Here is a 17,563-nt window from a genome sequence, read left to right as displayed (position 1 = left end):
AAAACAAACAGCAAGCACCAGCTTGGAACACTGGAGCTAAAACTGCTCAAGAGATTTGAGCTGCCTGTGCTGGAGAGGATACCCCTTCCCTCATAACCCAGCATCACTCTGCCCTTGCCTCTTTCAACAGCCTTGTTCTGAGACTGAGCCAAATTAACACAGCAAAGGAATGTGACCTGACTGAGTGGTACAGCAGAGGACAGGGTGGGAAGGACCTAATCAGTCTTTTCTGCCCCTGAGGTCCTGAAACCAAGCAGATCTCCAATCAGAGCAAAAATAGTGATACTCTACACATTTGTACTAAGCTCTGGCTCAAAACCACGTCAAAGGTGGTTATTGTGCAGCACTGCCACACACTGCTTCAACACAGTGCCAGCACAAGAAAGACTTTACCCAGGTTCCCATTCCAGATGAAGATTTCAGGACACATTACACAATGAGGCAGCTCTGGGATCCATCCAAATGTGGGCAAACCTCTCTGTAAAAACCTCTCTGATGCCTGTCACTCACCATTCCAACAGGAACAGCAAAAAAGCTCCCAGTGAAATGAGGCTGTAGGGAAAACTGACCCTGCTTATCTCCATGATGCCAAAACCTCTGAACCTTAACTGGGAAGGACTCTGCAAGCTTTCACTCAAAACATTCTACTATGAAGTTTGTTTTATACTATCAATCACATGAGTAACACCTGCTAATAGCAACATATGCACTAAAACAAGGGAAATGAGGCTTCAGTTGCCTGCAAAGCTTAAAAGAAAACCTTTCCCATTTAAACAAACCACAAAATAACAGAGCTTCCTACAAAACAAACTTCATTTCCCAGTAGCCTCATCAGTCAGCCTGGCAGGGACTTTTCATCTTAGACTTCTCCAGCCAGAAGTCTGTAAGGCAGCAATGCCCTGACTTTGTTCTCCTGATCAGTAAAAACTACCTACTTAGTAACACTGTGGTAAGTAATTAATGAGAGCACAACACCAGTGAAGAGTGAAAGCCACTCATAAACACATGACCTGTGAATTAATGAGACTTACAGAACAAAGCAACATTGAAGAGTTAGGTGAAAGCTCAGGCTGTGCTGTACAGCTCCTGCACTACTACTACTCTGCTAAACAAGACCATCAGCAATGGTGAGCAGAGATCTGGAGTTAAACACCTCTGACCTCAAAAAGAAGCACAAAAACCTCCCAACAAGAGCCAGAAAACAACATTTTAAGCCTTGACCCTTCCCCTCACCCTCCCAGTGTATCACAGAATCATAGAATGGTAGGGTTGGAAGGGATCATCCAGTCCACCCCCCCTACAGAAGCAGGTTCACCTAGATGAGGTCACATAGGAACACACCACTAAAACACAAAAACACACCTCATGGCCCCTCCCCAACTCAACATTCGAGTGGGTGACCAAGAAAAATCACATTCAAAGCTCCCTGTTGCCAATCTACCAACTCCTTTCATGCCCTGAGGACCATATGCTACTTACTGAAAGCCCAGAAACAGAGCAGCAGCACCGAACACAAAGCAAGGGTCACAAAACAGAGGAGCTGGGGGACAACATCCACTGCCCGACTTCTTCACTTGCCAAGCCGCCGCTCTCCAGATGCACACACAGCCCTTCCTTGCCTTTCAGGACCTGAAAAGCAAGATAGAAAGGAAAATGAAAGTAAAATAAGCTAGGAATTCCCCAACTGCAACTTGTATGTGGTAAAAACACAGGAGATAAGCAAAAAGTATTCCCCAACAGGATGGGAGAAGAGTCGTCTTATTGGTAAAGCTTTCAGGGAGTTGGCCAAAGAAATGGGACTTGGGGAGTTTGCTCCACACTCTCTGTGGAGTAAACCCTGACTTGGCTGTGGTTGAGGCTCTTGCAATGGGAATAGTTCTATTGCTATGCACAGGTCTGATTATTCTAGCACGTGGGAGGGTATTTATTTACCTTCTCCATTATAGCTAAGATGGGGGGGAAAAAAGCAACCTGTCATCCCTTTGGAATGGGGACAAGGTTTAAGTGAGAATGGAGTGATTTGAGGAAAGACAAAAAACCCTGGCTTTCTAGATAGAACTGTGTGCCCTGAGATCTTCAAATCCAGACAGACAGGGTGTAACAAGCAATGAAGTGCTATCAGGATTTGTCTAGATGCCAGAGAAGTTGCAGTGGCAGGCAGACACAGCCTGCAGCCGAGTCCCAGCTGAGGCAAAGCAGAACACAGCGCTGTTCCAAACTCAGGGACAAAAAATAAGCAGGTCCAGCAACAGCCAAACCTCTGGGTCAAAGTGTTTTGCCTGCTTGTCCTGCCCCGAGCATGGCACAGGGAATGGAGCTGTGAGGGATGCGGGGTGCAATGAGGGGACAGTCGGTGGCTGCAGAGACGACGGGCAGTGCCCTCTGCCCTGTCCTGCCCCATTCTGCAGCCTTTCCTGCCCAAATCTGGCCAAACACCAGACCACAAGCTGTCCCAGCACTACCAACAATCCCTTTGGAGTCAAAGTAGCAATTCTATGCCTACAAATCCCCAGTGCCATCTTTGATGCCAACCCCTACATCGCTCCAGCGGCACAAGTGCACGGCTGGTTTGCTCCCAGCTCTTGGGACAGAACCCCCAGCCACGCTTCTGACCTTAGACTTGAACATGGGGAAGCAAAGGGTGCCACGAAACCCCCAGTCACCCCAAATCTAAACCCTCATGCAGTGCCCCAGCGTGACACCTGAGCCCCGGGGCTGGGAGGATGTGGAAGGGAGGACAGGTAACCCACTACCCCATCCTCCCACCTCCTCCCTGCCCGTGCCAGCGCTTCAGCGGCACTCACCCAGCTGCCGGTCCTTCCCGCCGCTCCGAAACCGAAACCAAGACACTGACAGAGAAGCGGCTTTGCCGGGAAAACACGTGGGAGCGCGGCAGCAGCTCCGCGCCAGGCTGGGCTCGGCGCTACCCCCCAGCGCCGGGACCGGGGCTCACCCGCCATTTCGTGAGGGGGCGCGAGGCGCGGAGCCCTTCGCGCCCAGCGGCGGGGCGGGGCCGCCATCTTGCGGTGGGCGCTGCAGCCCCACAGGACCCCCTCAGGGCTCAAGACCCTCTGAGGCTCCAGTGGCTCCTTTCTTCTGTTTCTTCCCTCCTTCAGCAGTCTGTTCCTGTGCAAAGACAGCCGTCCTGTCCAGCCCCGACAGCCTGGCAGCATTGAATGTCCCCAGCAGATACCTTTCCCCTCAGCAGACACCTTTCCCCTCAGCACCTCAGCAGACACCTTTCCTCTCAGCAGACACCTTTCCCCTCAGCAGACACCTTTCCCCTCAGCAGACACCTTTCCCCTCAGCATCTCAGCACCTTTCCCCTCAGCAGACACCTTTCCCCTCAGCAGACACCTTTCCCCTCAGCACCTCAGCAGACACCTTTCCTCTCAGGAGACACCTTTCCCCTCAGCAGAGCGAGGTACCTCTGAAATGGAGCCGTTTAATGATTTAAATGGTTCAATGTATTTTCTTCAGATTGATACGACTGAATTTTTGTATAAAGTTTTTTAAAGGCTGCCCAGGATAAGACCAGCAGGTGTTGAAGATGTAAGTTAACCGAGTTAGCAGAGTGTCGCCAAACAAGTGGAAACAAATCGCTTCAGCCCCTCTAGAGGACAAGCAATGAAGGGATACCAGAAGAAATAATGAACTGTAGAACCGGGTAACCTGCAATAGACGTGTTTGTGGTAAGTAACCCCATGAAAGGCGTTGGATATTCATGTTTTAATGTGGAAAATGAGGGTACTTTTGTCTTGTGGCGTACACATTTGGCAGAAGTATCCCCCGTGCATCCAGCACTGCATTAACTTCAGCTTAAGAACAGCTAAGTTGTTATTGAGTCTTTATTTCAGAATCCTTACCTAGCCTCACCTAACTTGCCACTCTCACTTAGAAGCTCGGACTTTGAATCACCTCCAAGGCAGAAAACAAGACCAATAAAAAGGGCCATTTTTCTGCCATTTCTTTTCATTAGTGCTCTTCACTCCAGCAGGATGTTGTTCAGAAGGACTGGAGTGTCTGGGCTTGATGGAAGCCATTCCCATGGTCCTCAGCAGACATTGCCATGCAAAGAAGGAAAATGTCACCTCAGCGAGTGGCTTTCGAGCAGGAGGGAGCATGGACAAGCCCTGAGTCAGCAGAGGCAGTGATGGGAACAGAGTGGGAAGGGAGGGGGAAAGCTGCCCACCATAGCAGGGCGTCTTCAAGGCCACCGTGGTGTCAAACCTTTCACATCACTTGGTTCCTGCTGGTTGAGATCCAGAAAGAGAAACCTTCCTTGGCTGCCATGGAGCAACCTGTAAACTCAGGCCCCTCCGGCCTCAGCCTTCTCCTCCACCAGCCGTGGCACCCTGACTGCTGAAGAGCTTTTAAACCCAGCAGTTACTGAGAGAGCTCGGTGGGCTGGAGCATTGAGGGTGGGAGAGGAACAGGACAGGGAGGCCTGGCTCATTTCTCATGGAAGACAGCCATGGCGATGCTGAGGGAGCAACCATCCTGCCCAGGGAGTGTGAGCACTCCGGGATCCTGTGACCAGCCTCACAGGGCTCTCTGTGGAAGCCCCAACTTGAATTACTGCTTTGTGCTCTGCTTTTGTTAATGTGATCTCCATGACAGTCTTAGATTTGGTAGACCTGCTTAGATGTTGAGAGGTCCCTTCCAACCCCTACCATTCTATGATTCTATGACTTGTTGCCTGAAATCTCTTCCAAGTGAAAAGACAAGAAAAGGGAAGTATGAATTGATACAGGAAGATAATACCACTTCAGATAAAGTATTGCACTGTGGTAGGGAGGAACAGGAACCTGCTGTCTAGATATTTTTTTTCCTATCATCTCTTTGGCTTCCTTGTCATTTTTATTGCATCTCTCAAGTTTGCTTCCATTATCTCAATGATATGGGCATAACAATTTACCTAGAGCTCTTTGCTGAGTCCACAGGCTCTGTGAAATACCCAGGCCACAAGATCTCTCCATTATGATACTGCACTGTAAATTCATGTCCCATTTACCATTTTTCAGCCACATCCATGCACCTCAAGAGTCCAACCCTTACTTCCAAGCAAGGCAGTATCCATAGAGGAGCAAGATCTTCAAGGTCTTTGCAGGGGAAGGGCTCCCTGGAAGCACAACTGCACAGGAACCAGGAAGTTTCTCAGGAAAAGGAAAGAAAATTCAACCCAAACTGATTTAAACCAGCTCATCTTTTAATTGCTTCACAAGCTTTCTGCCCCTACACAAGTTCCTGCAACCCTTCAGGAAGAGATCAACTCTATATCTTTTTCTTCAGAAAATCAAGAAGCAAATGATTGGGGAAGCCAAAGTCAAGCTGCACGATTAAATAGCCCTAAAAAGTAAGGAGAGAGAATAAAAAAGCAGGTGAGCATTGTGTTGGTTTGTGGCACACTCCCAAGAAGGGCCTGAAGAGGCAGGTGTGTCTGGACTCTGCTCACCTTTCTTGTGATGATCTCAGGGTTCCTGATCTCAAAGAGGTGCAGCCCTTTGCTGTTCATCATGGAAGTCAAAGCTGGCTCGATCCCTATGGAATCAGGAAGCCCATGCAGTTATGGGTATGGCCATCCTGGCTTGCTGCTCATAACATCCTACCTCCCTGTCTGCCTGTTGCCAAAGCTGCTCGTGCCCCAACCCCCCACAACCTTCAGCCTGATGGAAATCTCACTTTCTCCTTTGTCCCAGCCATTAAGAAAAGGTTCCCCCGTGCCCCAAGTGAACCCAACAGACATCAGCAGTGTGGTTCCCCCCACACCAGCTGCCAGGGTTATCCATGGGTTTGGTCAGTGCTTAGGTTTAGGAGATCTGATGTTGGGAGCCTTACAAAGTGCCTCAGCACTTTCCCAAAGGAAAGACTCACTTGAAATCACTTCTGGGATCCCAACAAGAGAGATCATTGTCTGCAAGAAGTTTCTTATGGATGGGTCATTCTGAAAGCCAGAAAAAAGAACCACACAAAAAGGTTTTAAAGACATCATTTAGCCACAAATGGCCCAGGGAATACTGCCTCAGGACTTACCCCACTTGGATCAGCTGCACATTTAAAGACTTTAAACTCTGTCCTGAAGGGAAGAGGGGGAAACAGGGTCACTCAGGGCTGTAGAGATCCTCTTTGTGTGCTGCTCTCAGATATAAAGATGCAAGGAAACCCACAAGAGACCCCAGCACTGACCTGGAGTCCAGAGGGTGCAGGATGAGCTTGTTTTCTGCATAGGCAGCTCGGACAGTGACTGTGATTTCCTGCACAGAGAGGAATGGCAGAGCTGAGAGGCAGCTCATCTTGCCTTACAGCAGGAAATTGCCTTACACTTGGCAATTGTGGCTAATTTTCTGTGTCCCACAGCTCAACATCCTCTGGCTTTACCTCCAGATTATTACTAGAGAAGTCAGGACTTCTCCATTTGCACACAACAGACTCCCCCCACTGCCCCCAACCTCAGCCTGTGGGGCTGCACACTGGCCTGTCAACAGGACTGATGCTTTGGCCATGTTGTGACCCAAACCCTGCACATGGAAGACAGCAGTTACATAGGGTATTGCTTCCCAGTGACCATCTGTCTCAACACAAGGCTGGCTGTGGAGAGGCCAGCCCCAGGGTAGCCAGGACTACCACAAGCAGCCTTACCATAGTGCTTCCATTTATAGCCAAAGCCAAACAGCAGGCAGCCTCTGAACCCTGGCCAATCTGGGCTCCTTTTCTTGCCTTCACTTGTGTGCAAAGGTTGGTTCAAAGGAATGCTTTGTGACACAGTTGCAGCCCAGGAGCAGGTCACACCCTGGGACCATCTCCAGTTCAGTGCTGCTACAAGTCCTACCAGATGTTTGTTTCAGGATATCACCTGTAGCACCCAGCCATGGGAATTTCCCTGTAACACCCTGCACACCTGGGATACTTGCAGAGAGCAGGAGGGAATCACCCTCAAATACAGTTTAACCTTCTCCAGTTAAAGAGTCTAGTCTACAATCAGGCAGGTATTTGCTTTTGTGCAGTGTTTAGTGTCTGTACCAGCCCATAATTACAAGGCTGGACAAACAAGCAGCTTCCTTGTGATGCTACCTGTGACAGCAGGGCTGTTGGCATCTCCTTTCCCCCCCTGCCTGCTCAGATTCAGTACAAAGCAGTTTGGAGTAAAACCCAGCAGAGGCAGGGACTGTCATCCAGACATAGGCAGAGGAAAAGTTTCCACTTTGAGCTTTGCATTCCTCAGAGCTCTGTCTGCGTTTCAGAGACAAAACATCCTCTGAGTGGGGTCCAGAGCTAAGATTTGGGCAGCAGGAGATTTCAAATCAAGTTCATTTCCATGGTGCCTTCCTCCTCTCCTAAAACCCCTCTGCTAAAGGAGCTTTGCTGTGCCCAGTGCAGGGCACTCAGAGCTTCCTGGTGCAGCACTGACCCCCTTGCACACCAGCCTAGCAGAGCAGCCAGCACACTCACCATCATCATTCCCAGCCTCAAATGTCCAGGGAAGAGGTGAGACTCCTCAAAGGAACTGATTTGCCTTCTCTACCTCCCACAGAGCCTTCCCAAAGCATTCCCTGCAGTTCCTGGCCCTGAGCACCAAGAGAGGTCCAGACTCAGCATGGAGTCTGTCCCGAGGACTTCAGAGTCAGGAGGAGGAAGAACTGACCTTCTCCATGTACAGAACCATCAGGGGCTCTTCTCCTGCTGGAAAGATGTTGACCTCTGCTGCTACCAAGGACTTCACAACTGTCCCTTCAGGCTGAACAGAGATTTGGGGGTGGGCAAGACTCCACACCTTGGCCACAGACTCGTTGTAGGAGGCTCCTTGGAAAATCTGCTCGAGGAAGGAGCACCAGAAGAGTCAGGCTTTGTCCATTCCATGCCCCTGTTCCACCTGCCACACAGCTGCAGCACCCCTTTGGTAGCCCCCAATTCCTCCTCCAGTTCACACAAGCCAAATAACTCAGCTGGGTTTCAGGGAAGCTGCACCAGCACGAGGGGTGGAGAAACCTCCTTTGCAAAGCACAATGGTTTCTCAAGCATAGAATCACAGAATGCTGGGGGCTGGAAGGGACCTTTAGACATCATCCAGTCAACCCCCTGCTAAAGCAGCTCCCACCTAGATCAGGGGGCACAGGAACATGTCCAGGGAGGGTTGGGAACCTCCTGAGAAGGAGCCTCCACACCCTCCCTGGGCAGCCTGGGCCAGGGCTCCCTCACCTCAGCACCAAAGGACTTGCTCCTCCTGGGCCAGGGGAACTGTTTGTGTCCCAGCCTGTGCCCATCACCCCTTGTCCTGTCCCTGGGCACCACAGAGCAAAGCCCATCCCCATCCTCCTGACACCCAGCCTTGAGGCATTTCTCAGCATTGCTGAGGTGCCCCTGAGCTCAGGCTTCTCTTCCCCAGGCTCAACAGCCCCAGGGCTGCAGCCTTTCCTCCTCACACACATGTTCCAGCCCCTCAGCACCTTGCTGTCCCTGCCCTGGCCTCTCTGCAGCAGTTCCCTGTCTCTCTGGAGCTGGGGAGCCCAGAATTGGACACAGTAAACCCTGGATACATGAACCCCTATTTTTCCCCATCAGGCCCACACAAGGCTCAGAGAGAAGGGACACAACCTGTTACAACACAACAGAGCCCCCATGAAAACAGAACCCAGCATTTCTATCCTGCTGTGACACAGAGCAGGAGCCAGACGTTACCATCTGCACGGCCTTCTGCTGCACCGCCGTGTCCTCCACTTCAAACAGCGCCTGTGGAACACACACACAGGCTGGGACAGTCACAAGGCTCTGGCCAGCCCTGAAGCAGGCTGCTTGGGCTCCAGAGCTGCTGTGGGGCTTGGGGCCAGGCCACAGGCATGGCTGGCATCCTCCCAAACTCAGCCCTTTTCATTGAATCAGACAATGGTGGTGTTGGAAGGGACCCCCAGTGCACATCCAGCTCAACCCCCTGCAGAAGCAGCTTCACCTAGATCAGGTCACACAGGAACATGTCCAGGTGGGTCCTGAAGCCTTCCAAGGAAGGAGCCTCCACAACCCCTCTGGGCAGCCTGTTTCTCCTTCAGCTGCTTGACAGTTGCTTTCTGTCAGCTGGTGGTGTCCCTCTCAGGGATGACACTGCCTGCCAGCACAGCCTTCATATGAAGATGCCCATTCTGACCATGATCTGGGCTACTACTTGACTACAGGCTACTGACTGCTTGCTCTCTCCAAAACAGAAACCCCCTCAGTGCTGTGAGAACCTTTTCCTCTCTCCCCCAAAAGCTGATGGGTGAGGTAAGGAGGGCAGCAGCCCTGGAATCACCTGCAGCTTCTCCCCTGCGATGGTTGCGACCAGGCGCCGGTCCAGGAACGCTGCTGAAGCCAGAGAGCTGAGGAGGTGCTCAGACACCCAGAAGTAGAGCATCCGGGCCTCAGACAGCAGAGATGGTGAGAACACTGAGTCTCCCAGGGCATCTGAGAAGTTCTTGTACAGGACAAGGCCCTTTGGAGGAAGGGAAGTGTGTTGGGTGGCAGGAGCAGCAGGGAGACAGCACAGAATGTCGCTGCCTGAGGCTGTGGTGAGGCAGAAGCCTGGCTGGCTGGGCTCAGAGCAGAGGGCAGGCTGCTGGGTTGGGTGAGCTCTGGCACAGCAGCAAAGGGACCAGCCCCCAGCCCTCCAGCAGACACTATCCCCACAAAACCTTTGCTCTCTGAGCAGCCTGGGTCACTTTACCTTGTGATGTGATTCCAAGTAATTGGCTTTTATTAAAGGAACTGATGCAAGGGAGAGATCAATTTTAATATCCTCATCCTGGACAAAATTATCTGCAGGAAGAAAGAAAGACAAACCTCACAGCAGGAGCATGACCTGGAGCACAGCTTGTGACAGTCACTTCTAGGGCTGCAGAAAGGGACTGGGAGTTCAAGGTAGAAAAGGACACCTCATGAAGTGCAGCAAGGACAGAGTCCTGCAGCTGGGGAGGAACAGCCCCCTGCAGCAGCACAGGCTGGGGGTGACCTGCTGGGGAGCAGCTCTGGGACAGGGACCTGGCAGTGCTGGGTGAGAACAAACTAACCATGAGCAGCAACGTGCCCTAGTGGGCAAGAAGCCAATGGCAGCCTGGGGGCATCAAGAGTGTTGGCAGCAGGGCCAGGGAGGTTGTGCTGCCCCTCTGCTCTGCCCTGCTGAGGCCTCATCTGGAGTCCTGTGGCCAGTTCTGGGCTCCCCAGCTCCAGAGAGACAGCCAACATCAGTCCTTCTGCAGCCTCTCCTGCACTTCAGGTCACTACTCAATGAAGGAGACATGAACTGCAGTGTGTCTTTCAACCAGGGCAATCACCCCTAAAAACCAGCCTGAGGCAGGGAATCTCCAGCACAGCACTGCTGAGGTGTGTTCCCTGTCCTGTGGGGGCTTGGCAGCCCCTACAGCTCCTGCAAGGGCTTTTTGGATGGATGTGGCCACTGCCCTGCTGGGGCTCAGGGGTGAAACCTTGCACATGAAAAGCAAACAGAAAGAAAGCACGAAAAACCAAGCTGTTTACCTGCTAACTCATGGACAAAACCTGCCAGCATCTGGGCAAGGAAATTGATTTCATTGCACACCTAAAAGAGGAAAAGAAGGGAACAACTGGAGGTGGGAGTAGGTTTTTGGGTTGAGGAGCAGAGCTGGGCCTCATGGTAAGATCTAAAAGACACAAAGCTGAGGTGCTGAGGGCCATGGGGTGGTGCTGGGCTGGGCAGGGTGAGGGCAGGGCTGGGACTGCAGCAGCTTCAAGGGCTTTAACAACCCAGATGACGATTCTGTGATCTGTGGGCTGTTGGTCAGCACAGCACCATCAGAGATGCCAGTGCCAGCACAGCCTCTCCCCTCACCCCCAGCACCATCAGAGATGCCAGTGCCAGCACAGCCTCTCCCCTCACCCCCAGCACCATCAGAGATGCCAGTGCCAGCACAGCCTCTCTCCTCTCCCCCAGCACCATCAGAGATGAGCAGAGCAGTGTGTGGTGTACAAACCATCCTTGCCTCACACACAGCCCCACGTGCCCAGGCCTCACCTCGCCCTTCAGAACCAGCTTCAGAGTGAAGGAGATGAAATCTGTGAAGAGCTGCTTCAGCCAGCCCGGCCTGTGTGAGACAGGGAGCAGAGTCAGGGCTGCCCCAGGGGGAGAAGGGACTGGGGGTGAGCTCAGCCTGCTTTGGAAAGGAGACAGACTCACTCCTTGTCTCCTTGGAGGTGAAGTGTCAGCCTGTGGAAGGTCAGGTAGCAGTCTGAGGCATCAGCAGCCACTTGCTCCTTCTGGCACACTGCAGGAAAAGAGGCAAAGAGATGAGGAGGGTGAGTGTGCAGAGAGCAGGGCATCAGGGCAGAGAGGCAGCCAGAGCCCCTCACACCTCCTGATCACTGCTCTGCTCCCCACATCTCCCAGGGGATGCTTCCAGGACATTCAGGAGCCTGCATAGTGGGGTCAGACAGGGCTCCCTCACGCCTGGATGGAGAGGCTCTGCTCACAGCTCCAGCTCAGCAAGCCTGCTGGCCACCCTTTTCATGCTTCATATGGATCCCTGCCAGCTTCTCCAGCTCATCCTCAGCTGTCCCCATGTCCCCCTGGCCCAGGAGAGCCCAGCCACAGACCAGACAGAGGGGGAATGGGGTCCCACTGCAGAGAGCTGCAATACAGCTTGGTGCTGCTCTGCCCCAGGACCTAACCAGGAAAACCTGTTCTGAGGCAGGAAAAGATCTTTTGAGGCACATGTGATAATTCACATCCCCCTCACTCCTTATGGGGGGTAGTTTGCCTCTGTCCCTTTCTAGGCTGAATCTATTGAGCTTGCTGAGGAAGAGGCTTTGTTTCCCAGAGCACATCTTGGGCTCTGACCTGGAGACAGCTAAAAAAAGGAGGCTGTAAGGCAGCTCAGACCTCCTGCACTAAAGCTCTCACTTGGCTCACTCTTCTGAAACATCCCCATGGGTGTTCAAGCCATCCTGAGCAGCAGGAGAAGAAAAGCTGGTCCTGAAAAGAGTCCAGGAGGCCAGGCCACTCCTAATTTGCAGCTGGCACCAATCAGCATTACTACACCAGCTTCCTCTGCCTCATCTGTTCAAGCTATGAAGTCTTTGAGGGCTGTGTCACCTGCTGGCCTGTGTGCACAGGGCTGCAGAGACCCACTTCCAGCCTTGGGATGCTCCCCACTGTGCTGCTGTCTCTGGAGGAAGCCCCTCTCCACACACACACACACACACATACAGAGCCTCCCTGCAGCTCAGCATCCCCAGCCCTCACTCAGCACCTCCCTGCAGCCCAGCATCCCCAGCCCTCACCCAGCACCTCCCTGCAGCCCAGCATCCCCAGCCCTCACTCAGCACCTCCCTGCAGCCCAGCATCCCCAGCCCTCACTCAGCACCTCCCTGCAGCCCAGCATCCCCAGCCCTCACTCAGCACCTCCCTGCAGCCCAGCATCCCCAGCCCTCACCCAGCACCTCCCTGCAGCCCAGCATCCCCAGTCCTTACCCAGCACCTCCCTGCAGCCCAGCATCCCCAGCCCTCACTCAGCACCTCCCTGCAGCCCAGCATCCCCAGTCCTCACTCAGCACCTCCCTGCAGCCCAGCATCCCCAGCCCTCACTCAGCACCTCCCTGCAGCCCAGCATCCCCAGCCCTCACCCAGCACCTCCCTGCAGCTCAGCATCCCCAGCCCTCACTCAGCACCTCCCTGCAGCTCAGCATCCCCAGCCCTCACTCAGCACCTCCCTGCAGCCCAGCATCCCCAGCCCTCACTCAGCACCTCCCTGCAGCCCAGCATCCCCAGCCCTCACTCAGCACCTCCCTGCAGCCCAGCATCCCCAGCCCTCGCTCAGCACCTCCCTGCAGCCCAGCATCCCCAGCCCTCACTCAGCACCTCCCTGCAGCCCAGCATCCCCAGTCCTTACCCAGCACCTCCCTGCAGCCCAGCATCCCCAGCCCTCACTCAGCACCTCCCTGCAGCCCAGCATCCCCAGCCCTCACTCAGCACCTCCCTGCAGCCCAGCATCCCCAGCCCTCACCCAGCACCTCCCTGCAGCCCAGCATCCCCAGCCCTCACTCAGCACCTCCCTGCAGCCCAGCATCCCCAGTCCTCACTCAGCACCTCCCTGCAGCCCAGCATCCCCAGTCCTTACCCAGCACCTCCCTGCAGCCCAGCATCCCCAGCCCTCACTCAGCACCTCCCTGCAGCCCAGCATCCCCAGCCCTCACTCAGCACCTCCCTGCAGCCCAGCATCCCCAGCCCTCACTCAGCACCTCCCTGCAGCCCAGCATCCCCAGCCCTCACCCAGCACCTCCCTGCAGCCCAGCATCCCCAGCCCTCACTCAGCACCTCCCTGCAGCCCAGCATCCCCAGCCCTCACTCAGCACCTCCCTGCAGCCCAGCATCCCCAGCCCTCACTCAGCACCTCCCTGCAGCCCAGCATCCCCAGCCCTCACTCAGCACCTCCCTGCAGCCCAGCATCCCCAGCCCTCACTCAGCACCTCCCTGCAGCCCAGCATCCCCAGCCCTCACTCAGCACCTCCCTGCAGCCCAGCATCCCCAGCCCTCACTCACTCAGTTTGATGTTTATCTGGAGGTCAATGGAGGACTCGATTTCAAAATCCACTGAATGAAGCAGCTGCAAACTGCAAGGGCAGAAGAGAGAACATTTCCCAGCCTGTCCCCAGAGCAGCTTCTCCCTGGCAGCCCTGGGGGGTGGGTTTGTCAGACCCCAGGCACTGCAGTGTGCAAAGCCCCAGCACACAGCAGCACACCTCAGACTGGCTTTGGAACCACTGCACACCACCACCTCAGTGGCACTTTGGAGAAGGAGAGCATTCAGCCTCTCAAAGTTTATAGAGCAGTGAAAGGGGAGGGGAGAAGGCAACCTGCACGCTTTGGCCATCGTGTCTGCTCATGCAAAGGGTGATGGTGAAGACAGAAAGGCAGAAAGCAAGATGAGGAGAGGGGTGATGAGGCTAAAATCTTGCCTCACTCAGGCAGTAAGCAATGCTGGCATTGCTAGAATCCCAGAGCCCCAGAGTAGTGGGGCTGACAGGGCCCTGCAGAGCTGCTGCAGCCCCAGCCCCTGCTCCAGCAGCTTCCCCTGGCTCAGGGGGCACAGGAACATGTCCAAGGGGGTTTGGAAACCTCCTGAGAAGGAGCCTCCACACCCTCCCTGGGCAGCCTGGGCCAGGGCTCCCTCACCTCAGCACCAAAGGACTTGCTCCTTGTGTTTAAGTGGAGCTGTGTGTGTTCTGGCTCATGTCCATCACCCCTTGTCCTGTCCCTGGGCACCACAGAGCAAAGCCCATCCCCACCCTCCTGACACCCACCCTTGAGGCATTTCTCAGCATTGCTGAGGTGCCCCTGAGCTCAGGCTTCTCTTCCCCAGGCTCAACAGCCCCAGGGCTGCAGCCTTTCCTCAGAGGAGCGTGGTCCCTCTGCATGGCCCCAGGCCAGGCCCAGTGCCAGGTACTTACAACCAGGCCCCAGTGTAGCTGTAGCTCAGGGTCCCTTTGAAGACAGCCGTCACGTTTTTGATGGCAATGTGGATGGCATCGTTCTCCTTGAGCTCCACCTCACTCTTCTCTATGGACAAATCATTGACCTGGATGCTAGAAACAACAGAAACCCAGTTTGTCCCCAAGCCCAGGGCTGTTATCTGTGACCAGCTGAGAGAGTTTTGCTCCTGAGGACGTGGGGTGTCCAAGGGCCCTGTGCCAGCTCTGGGCTCGGGGAGCTTTTGAACATGAAACAGGGAGCAAGGTGCTGCAGAAACAGCAGCACTCAGCCCCTGCAGCACTGTGTCAGCTGCACTCACAGGGTCTCAAAGGCTGGAAGGGACCTGGAAAGCTCCTCCAGTGCAACCCCCCTGCCAGAGCAGGGCCACCTAGAGCAGGTCACACAGGAACCCATCCCTGCACCATCACACTTGCTGTCCCCAAGTTGGTAGGGCAGTGAAACCCAGCGTGGTTTGGCACCAAATGTGGCCAAGTGACATCCCACTGCCCCAGGCAGCTCCAGCAGCCCTGGCTGTGTCCCTCTGCCACCCAGTGCCATGGGCAGCACCTGTGGGCCACGAGCCCAGAGCTGCAGCCCCAGAGCTGTGCTCTACGTGCTGCCTCCCTCGCTGCCCACCCAGCTGGAAGAGCCCTTCCACGCCACATCAGCAGCCTCAGCACTGCCATGCAGGCTGTCTGCAGGGCACAGGGCACAGGCTGTGCTTGCCCCAGGACATCATTGCTCCCTGCAGGGCTGCCCAGTGCCCCCTGGCCCACACTCACTTGCTGAGCCCGTAAGCCACGGTGCCCAGGAGGCGCACGGAGCGCTCGCCGGTGACGTTGGGGAACCTGGCGTTTCTGAAGGCTGTCTGGATGAGCTGAGCTGTTTCCTGGTTCACTGTCAGTGGAAGAAAAAAGGGCAAAGCTACCAAACTGGAGCTGCAAAGGCAGGCTCACCCTCTGGGTTACAGCACTACAGAGGAGTTTCATCCAAGGTATTTCCCTGGGAGTAAGGAAATAAAGCCAAGGGGGTCGGTCACTTTAGCAGCTGATGGGCTGGGCTTTGACCATCCCCAGCTTTCACACACCTCCCCTGCACCCTGGCAGGTTCTGGGGAGCTTGAGGCTGGCCCCATCCTTGCACAGAACAGGCTGTGGACTCTACCCCAGCTGCTTGCTGCTGGCTCGTGCTGCAGTCAGCTCTTGGCTCTCCAAAGGAAAACCTCAGACTCTGGGCCCATTCTCCTCACCCAGCCCATCCCAGCCTCAGGCACAAGCTGATGCAGCAGGTTTTCCCTTCCAGAAGTACCTTCTCTTCAATTGGCCCAGCACCCTCCCCTGCACATCCTGCTCCTGAGGGGAATGGGACAGAGCTTTGCAGAAGCACTAATGACTCTTTCCCCTCCTCAAAGCCCCCAAACCGTTGCAGTTAAACCCACAGCAGCACAGAACCCCTTGTGTCTCCCCTTCTGCACACAGATCCAAGAGCTGGGGAATCAAACATTTGCTGTGGCTCCTCCATCACAGCAGCCCCCAGCCAGGAGGAACACTAAGAACTTGGACTCAGGGAAGAGGCTGGGGACCTTTGAGGAGGTGTAGCTCTCCAGTTCAGGTGCCCACACTTGAACTGTGCCCCCAGGCAGCTGTTAATACACAGAATTAGTTGGGTTGGCAAAGCCCCTGAAGCTGCTGCAGTGCCAGCCCTGGCCTCACCCTGCCCAGCCCAGCACTGACCCACAGCCCTCAGCACCTCAGCTCCAGGGCTTTGGGATCCCTCCAGGGCTGGGCACTCCCCCAGCTCCCTGGGCAGCCTGGCACAGGGGCTCACACCCCTCTCAGGGAAACAGTTCTGCCTCAGCTCCAAGCTCAGCCTCCCCTGCAATAGCTGTGAAGGGGCTGAGGGCCAATGCTGAGGGATGTGCAGGGCTGCTGAGCAGCTGCACACAACCCAAACCCTGCCTCTGAGCTGCTGCCTGTGCAGCTGACACAGAGCAGGGACCAAACTGCCCCAGACCCTGCAGTTGCCCCTCAGATGGGAAACCCCATTGGAAGGGGAAGAGCACAAAGGTCTCCTCCTGGCAAAAGGCAACTTAAGCCCCTTTCCTCTTGTCTTGGCATTTGTTCCTTGGGAGCAGAGCCTGACCCCCAGCTCCCTGCAGCCTCCTGGCAGGGAGTGTCAGAGAGGGCTCCTGGCTCCCCTCAGCCTCCTCTTCTCCAGGCTCAACACCTCCATTCCCTCAGCCCCTCCCCAGCCCCTTGTGCTCCTTCCCCATCTCCTACTAGACAAGCAGTTCCCACAGCAGCAGGGGAAGCAGGAGCCCCCTCCCTGGGCTGGGGTTTCCCTCAGAGCCCTCTCTGGGCAGGGCAGAGGCAGCACTTACACAGCAGAGCCGCAGCTTTGGTCATCCTGCAGACGATGCCGGTGTCACCGTATGGGAAGGGCCCAAACTCACAGGCTGCTGCCGCCTGCACGAGGAGCAGCAGGACCCCCAGGGTCCCCAGCCCCATCCTGCCAGCCCAGGGCATCCTCAGGCAGAGCACAGGGACTGATTCTGGGCTGGGACAAGGGCTGCTTTCATAGCAGCCCATCCGAAGCAGGACATGACCTGCTTCCTCCACTTATCAAAGCTCCTCACACGTTTCCTCACCTCCCTGGAGCTTCCTTCAGAGCCCTCCTGCCAGGGCTGCTCTGACACACAGCGAGGCAGGGGCAGAGCTGGAGGGAGGGTGCAGCTTGGGAGGGCAGAAAGTCAAGGGAGCAGCCTCACACTCTGCCCCCAGCCAGTTCATCCTTTGTCCTTCACACAGAAACGTGCCAGATGTTGCACTCCCTGTTTCAGGGCTGACTTCAGGCACACTGGGAGGAAGTGGAGCACAGGCCAGGGAAGGGAGGGATCTCTCTCTCAGCTGCATTTTCTTTGCTTTGTCACCTTCCAGAGAGAGAAGAAACTCCCAAGCCAGAGCTTTTTGTGCACGTGGCTTCAGCTGCAGTTTGGGGAATGCTGGAAACCCACATTCCCATGCAATCCCTGTGACCCCTGCATGCCCCCATCCCCCTGCACCCCGTCCCAAAACGAGCTCCAGGACCAAACAGAGGG

The 17,563-nt window shown here is 55.1% G+C and overlaps 2 protein-coding genes across 2 annotated transcripts in view; both read right to left on the bottom strand.

Annotated features, from left to right (window-relative positions):
• The window catches only part of NLRC5 (NLR family CARD domain containing 5), a 50,530-nt gene extending 47,664 nt beyond the window's left edge, over positions 1-2,866 (bottom strand). Inside the window, exons 1-2 of the mRNA XM_062007788.1 lie at positions 2,805-2,866; positions 1,480-1,629 (exon numbers count right to left, since the gene is read on the bottom strand). The gene's annotated coding sequence lies outside the window, so the exon portion shown is untranslated. The remainder of the gene's footprint in view (positions 1-1,479; positions 1,630-2,804) is intronic.
• A 2,339-nt stretch (positions 2,867-5,205) lies between these two features.
• CETP (cholesteryl ester transfer protein) lies at positions 5,206-16,991 on the bottom strand. Its single transcript, XM_062007776.1, has 16 exons — positions 16,847-16,991; positions 15,250-15,364; positions 14,446-14,580; positions 13,538-13,608; positions 11,177-11,264; positions 11,015-11,084; positions 10,501-10,561; positions 9,692-9,783; positions 9,281-9,460; positions 8,677-8,727; positions 7,643-7,810; positions 6,187-6,254; positions 6,034-6,076; positions 5,875-5,944; positions 5,456-5,541; positions 5,206-5,349 (listed from the first exon to the last, which is right to left on the bottom strand). Exons 1-16 carry the CDS (start codon positions 16,989-16,991, stop codon positions 5,275-5,277), a joined length of 1,518 nt encoding a protein of 505 aa, XP_061863760.1. The 3' UTR covers positions 5,206-5,274.
• Between the last annotated feature and the right edge of the window lie 572 nt (positions 16,992-17,563).

The sequence above is a fragment of the Colius striatus genome, chromosome 14 (genome assembly GCF_028858725.1).
Source record: "Colius striatus isolate bColStr4 chromosome 14, bColStr4.1.hap1, whole genome shotgun sequence".
NCBI classification, from domain to species: domain Eukaryota; kingdom Metazoa; phylum Chordata; class Aves; order Coliiformes; family Coliidae; genus Colius; species Colius striatus.
Note: the sequence above shows the minus strand (reverse complement) of the source record. Positions and strands in the feature narration are given on the sequence as shown.

Coding starts and splice junctions, on each gene's coding strand:
- CETP (XM_062007776.1), bottom strand. CDS start 16,991: ATGCCCTGGGCTGGCAGGATGGGGCTGGGGACCCTGGGGGTCCTGCTG. Junction 9,784..10,500: donor TTTTGTCCATGAGTTAGCAG/GTAAACAGCTTG, acceptor TTCTTCCTGCAG/ATAATTTTGTCCAGGATGAG. Junction 7,811..8,676: donor AGCAGAAGGCCGTGCAGATG/GTAACGTCTGGC, acceptor TTCCTCGAGCAG/ATTTTCCAAGGAGCCTCCTA.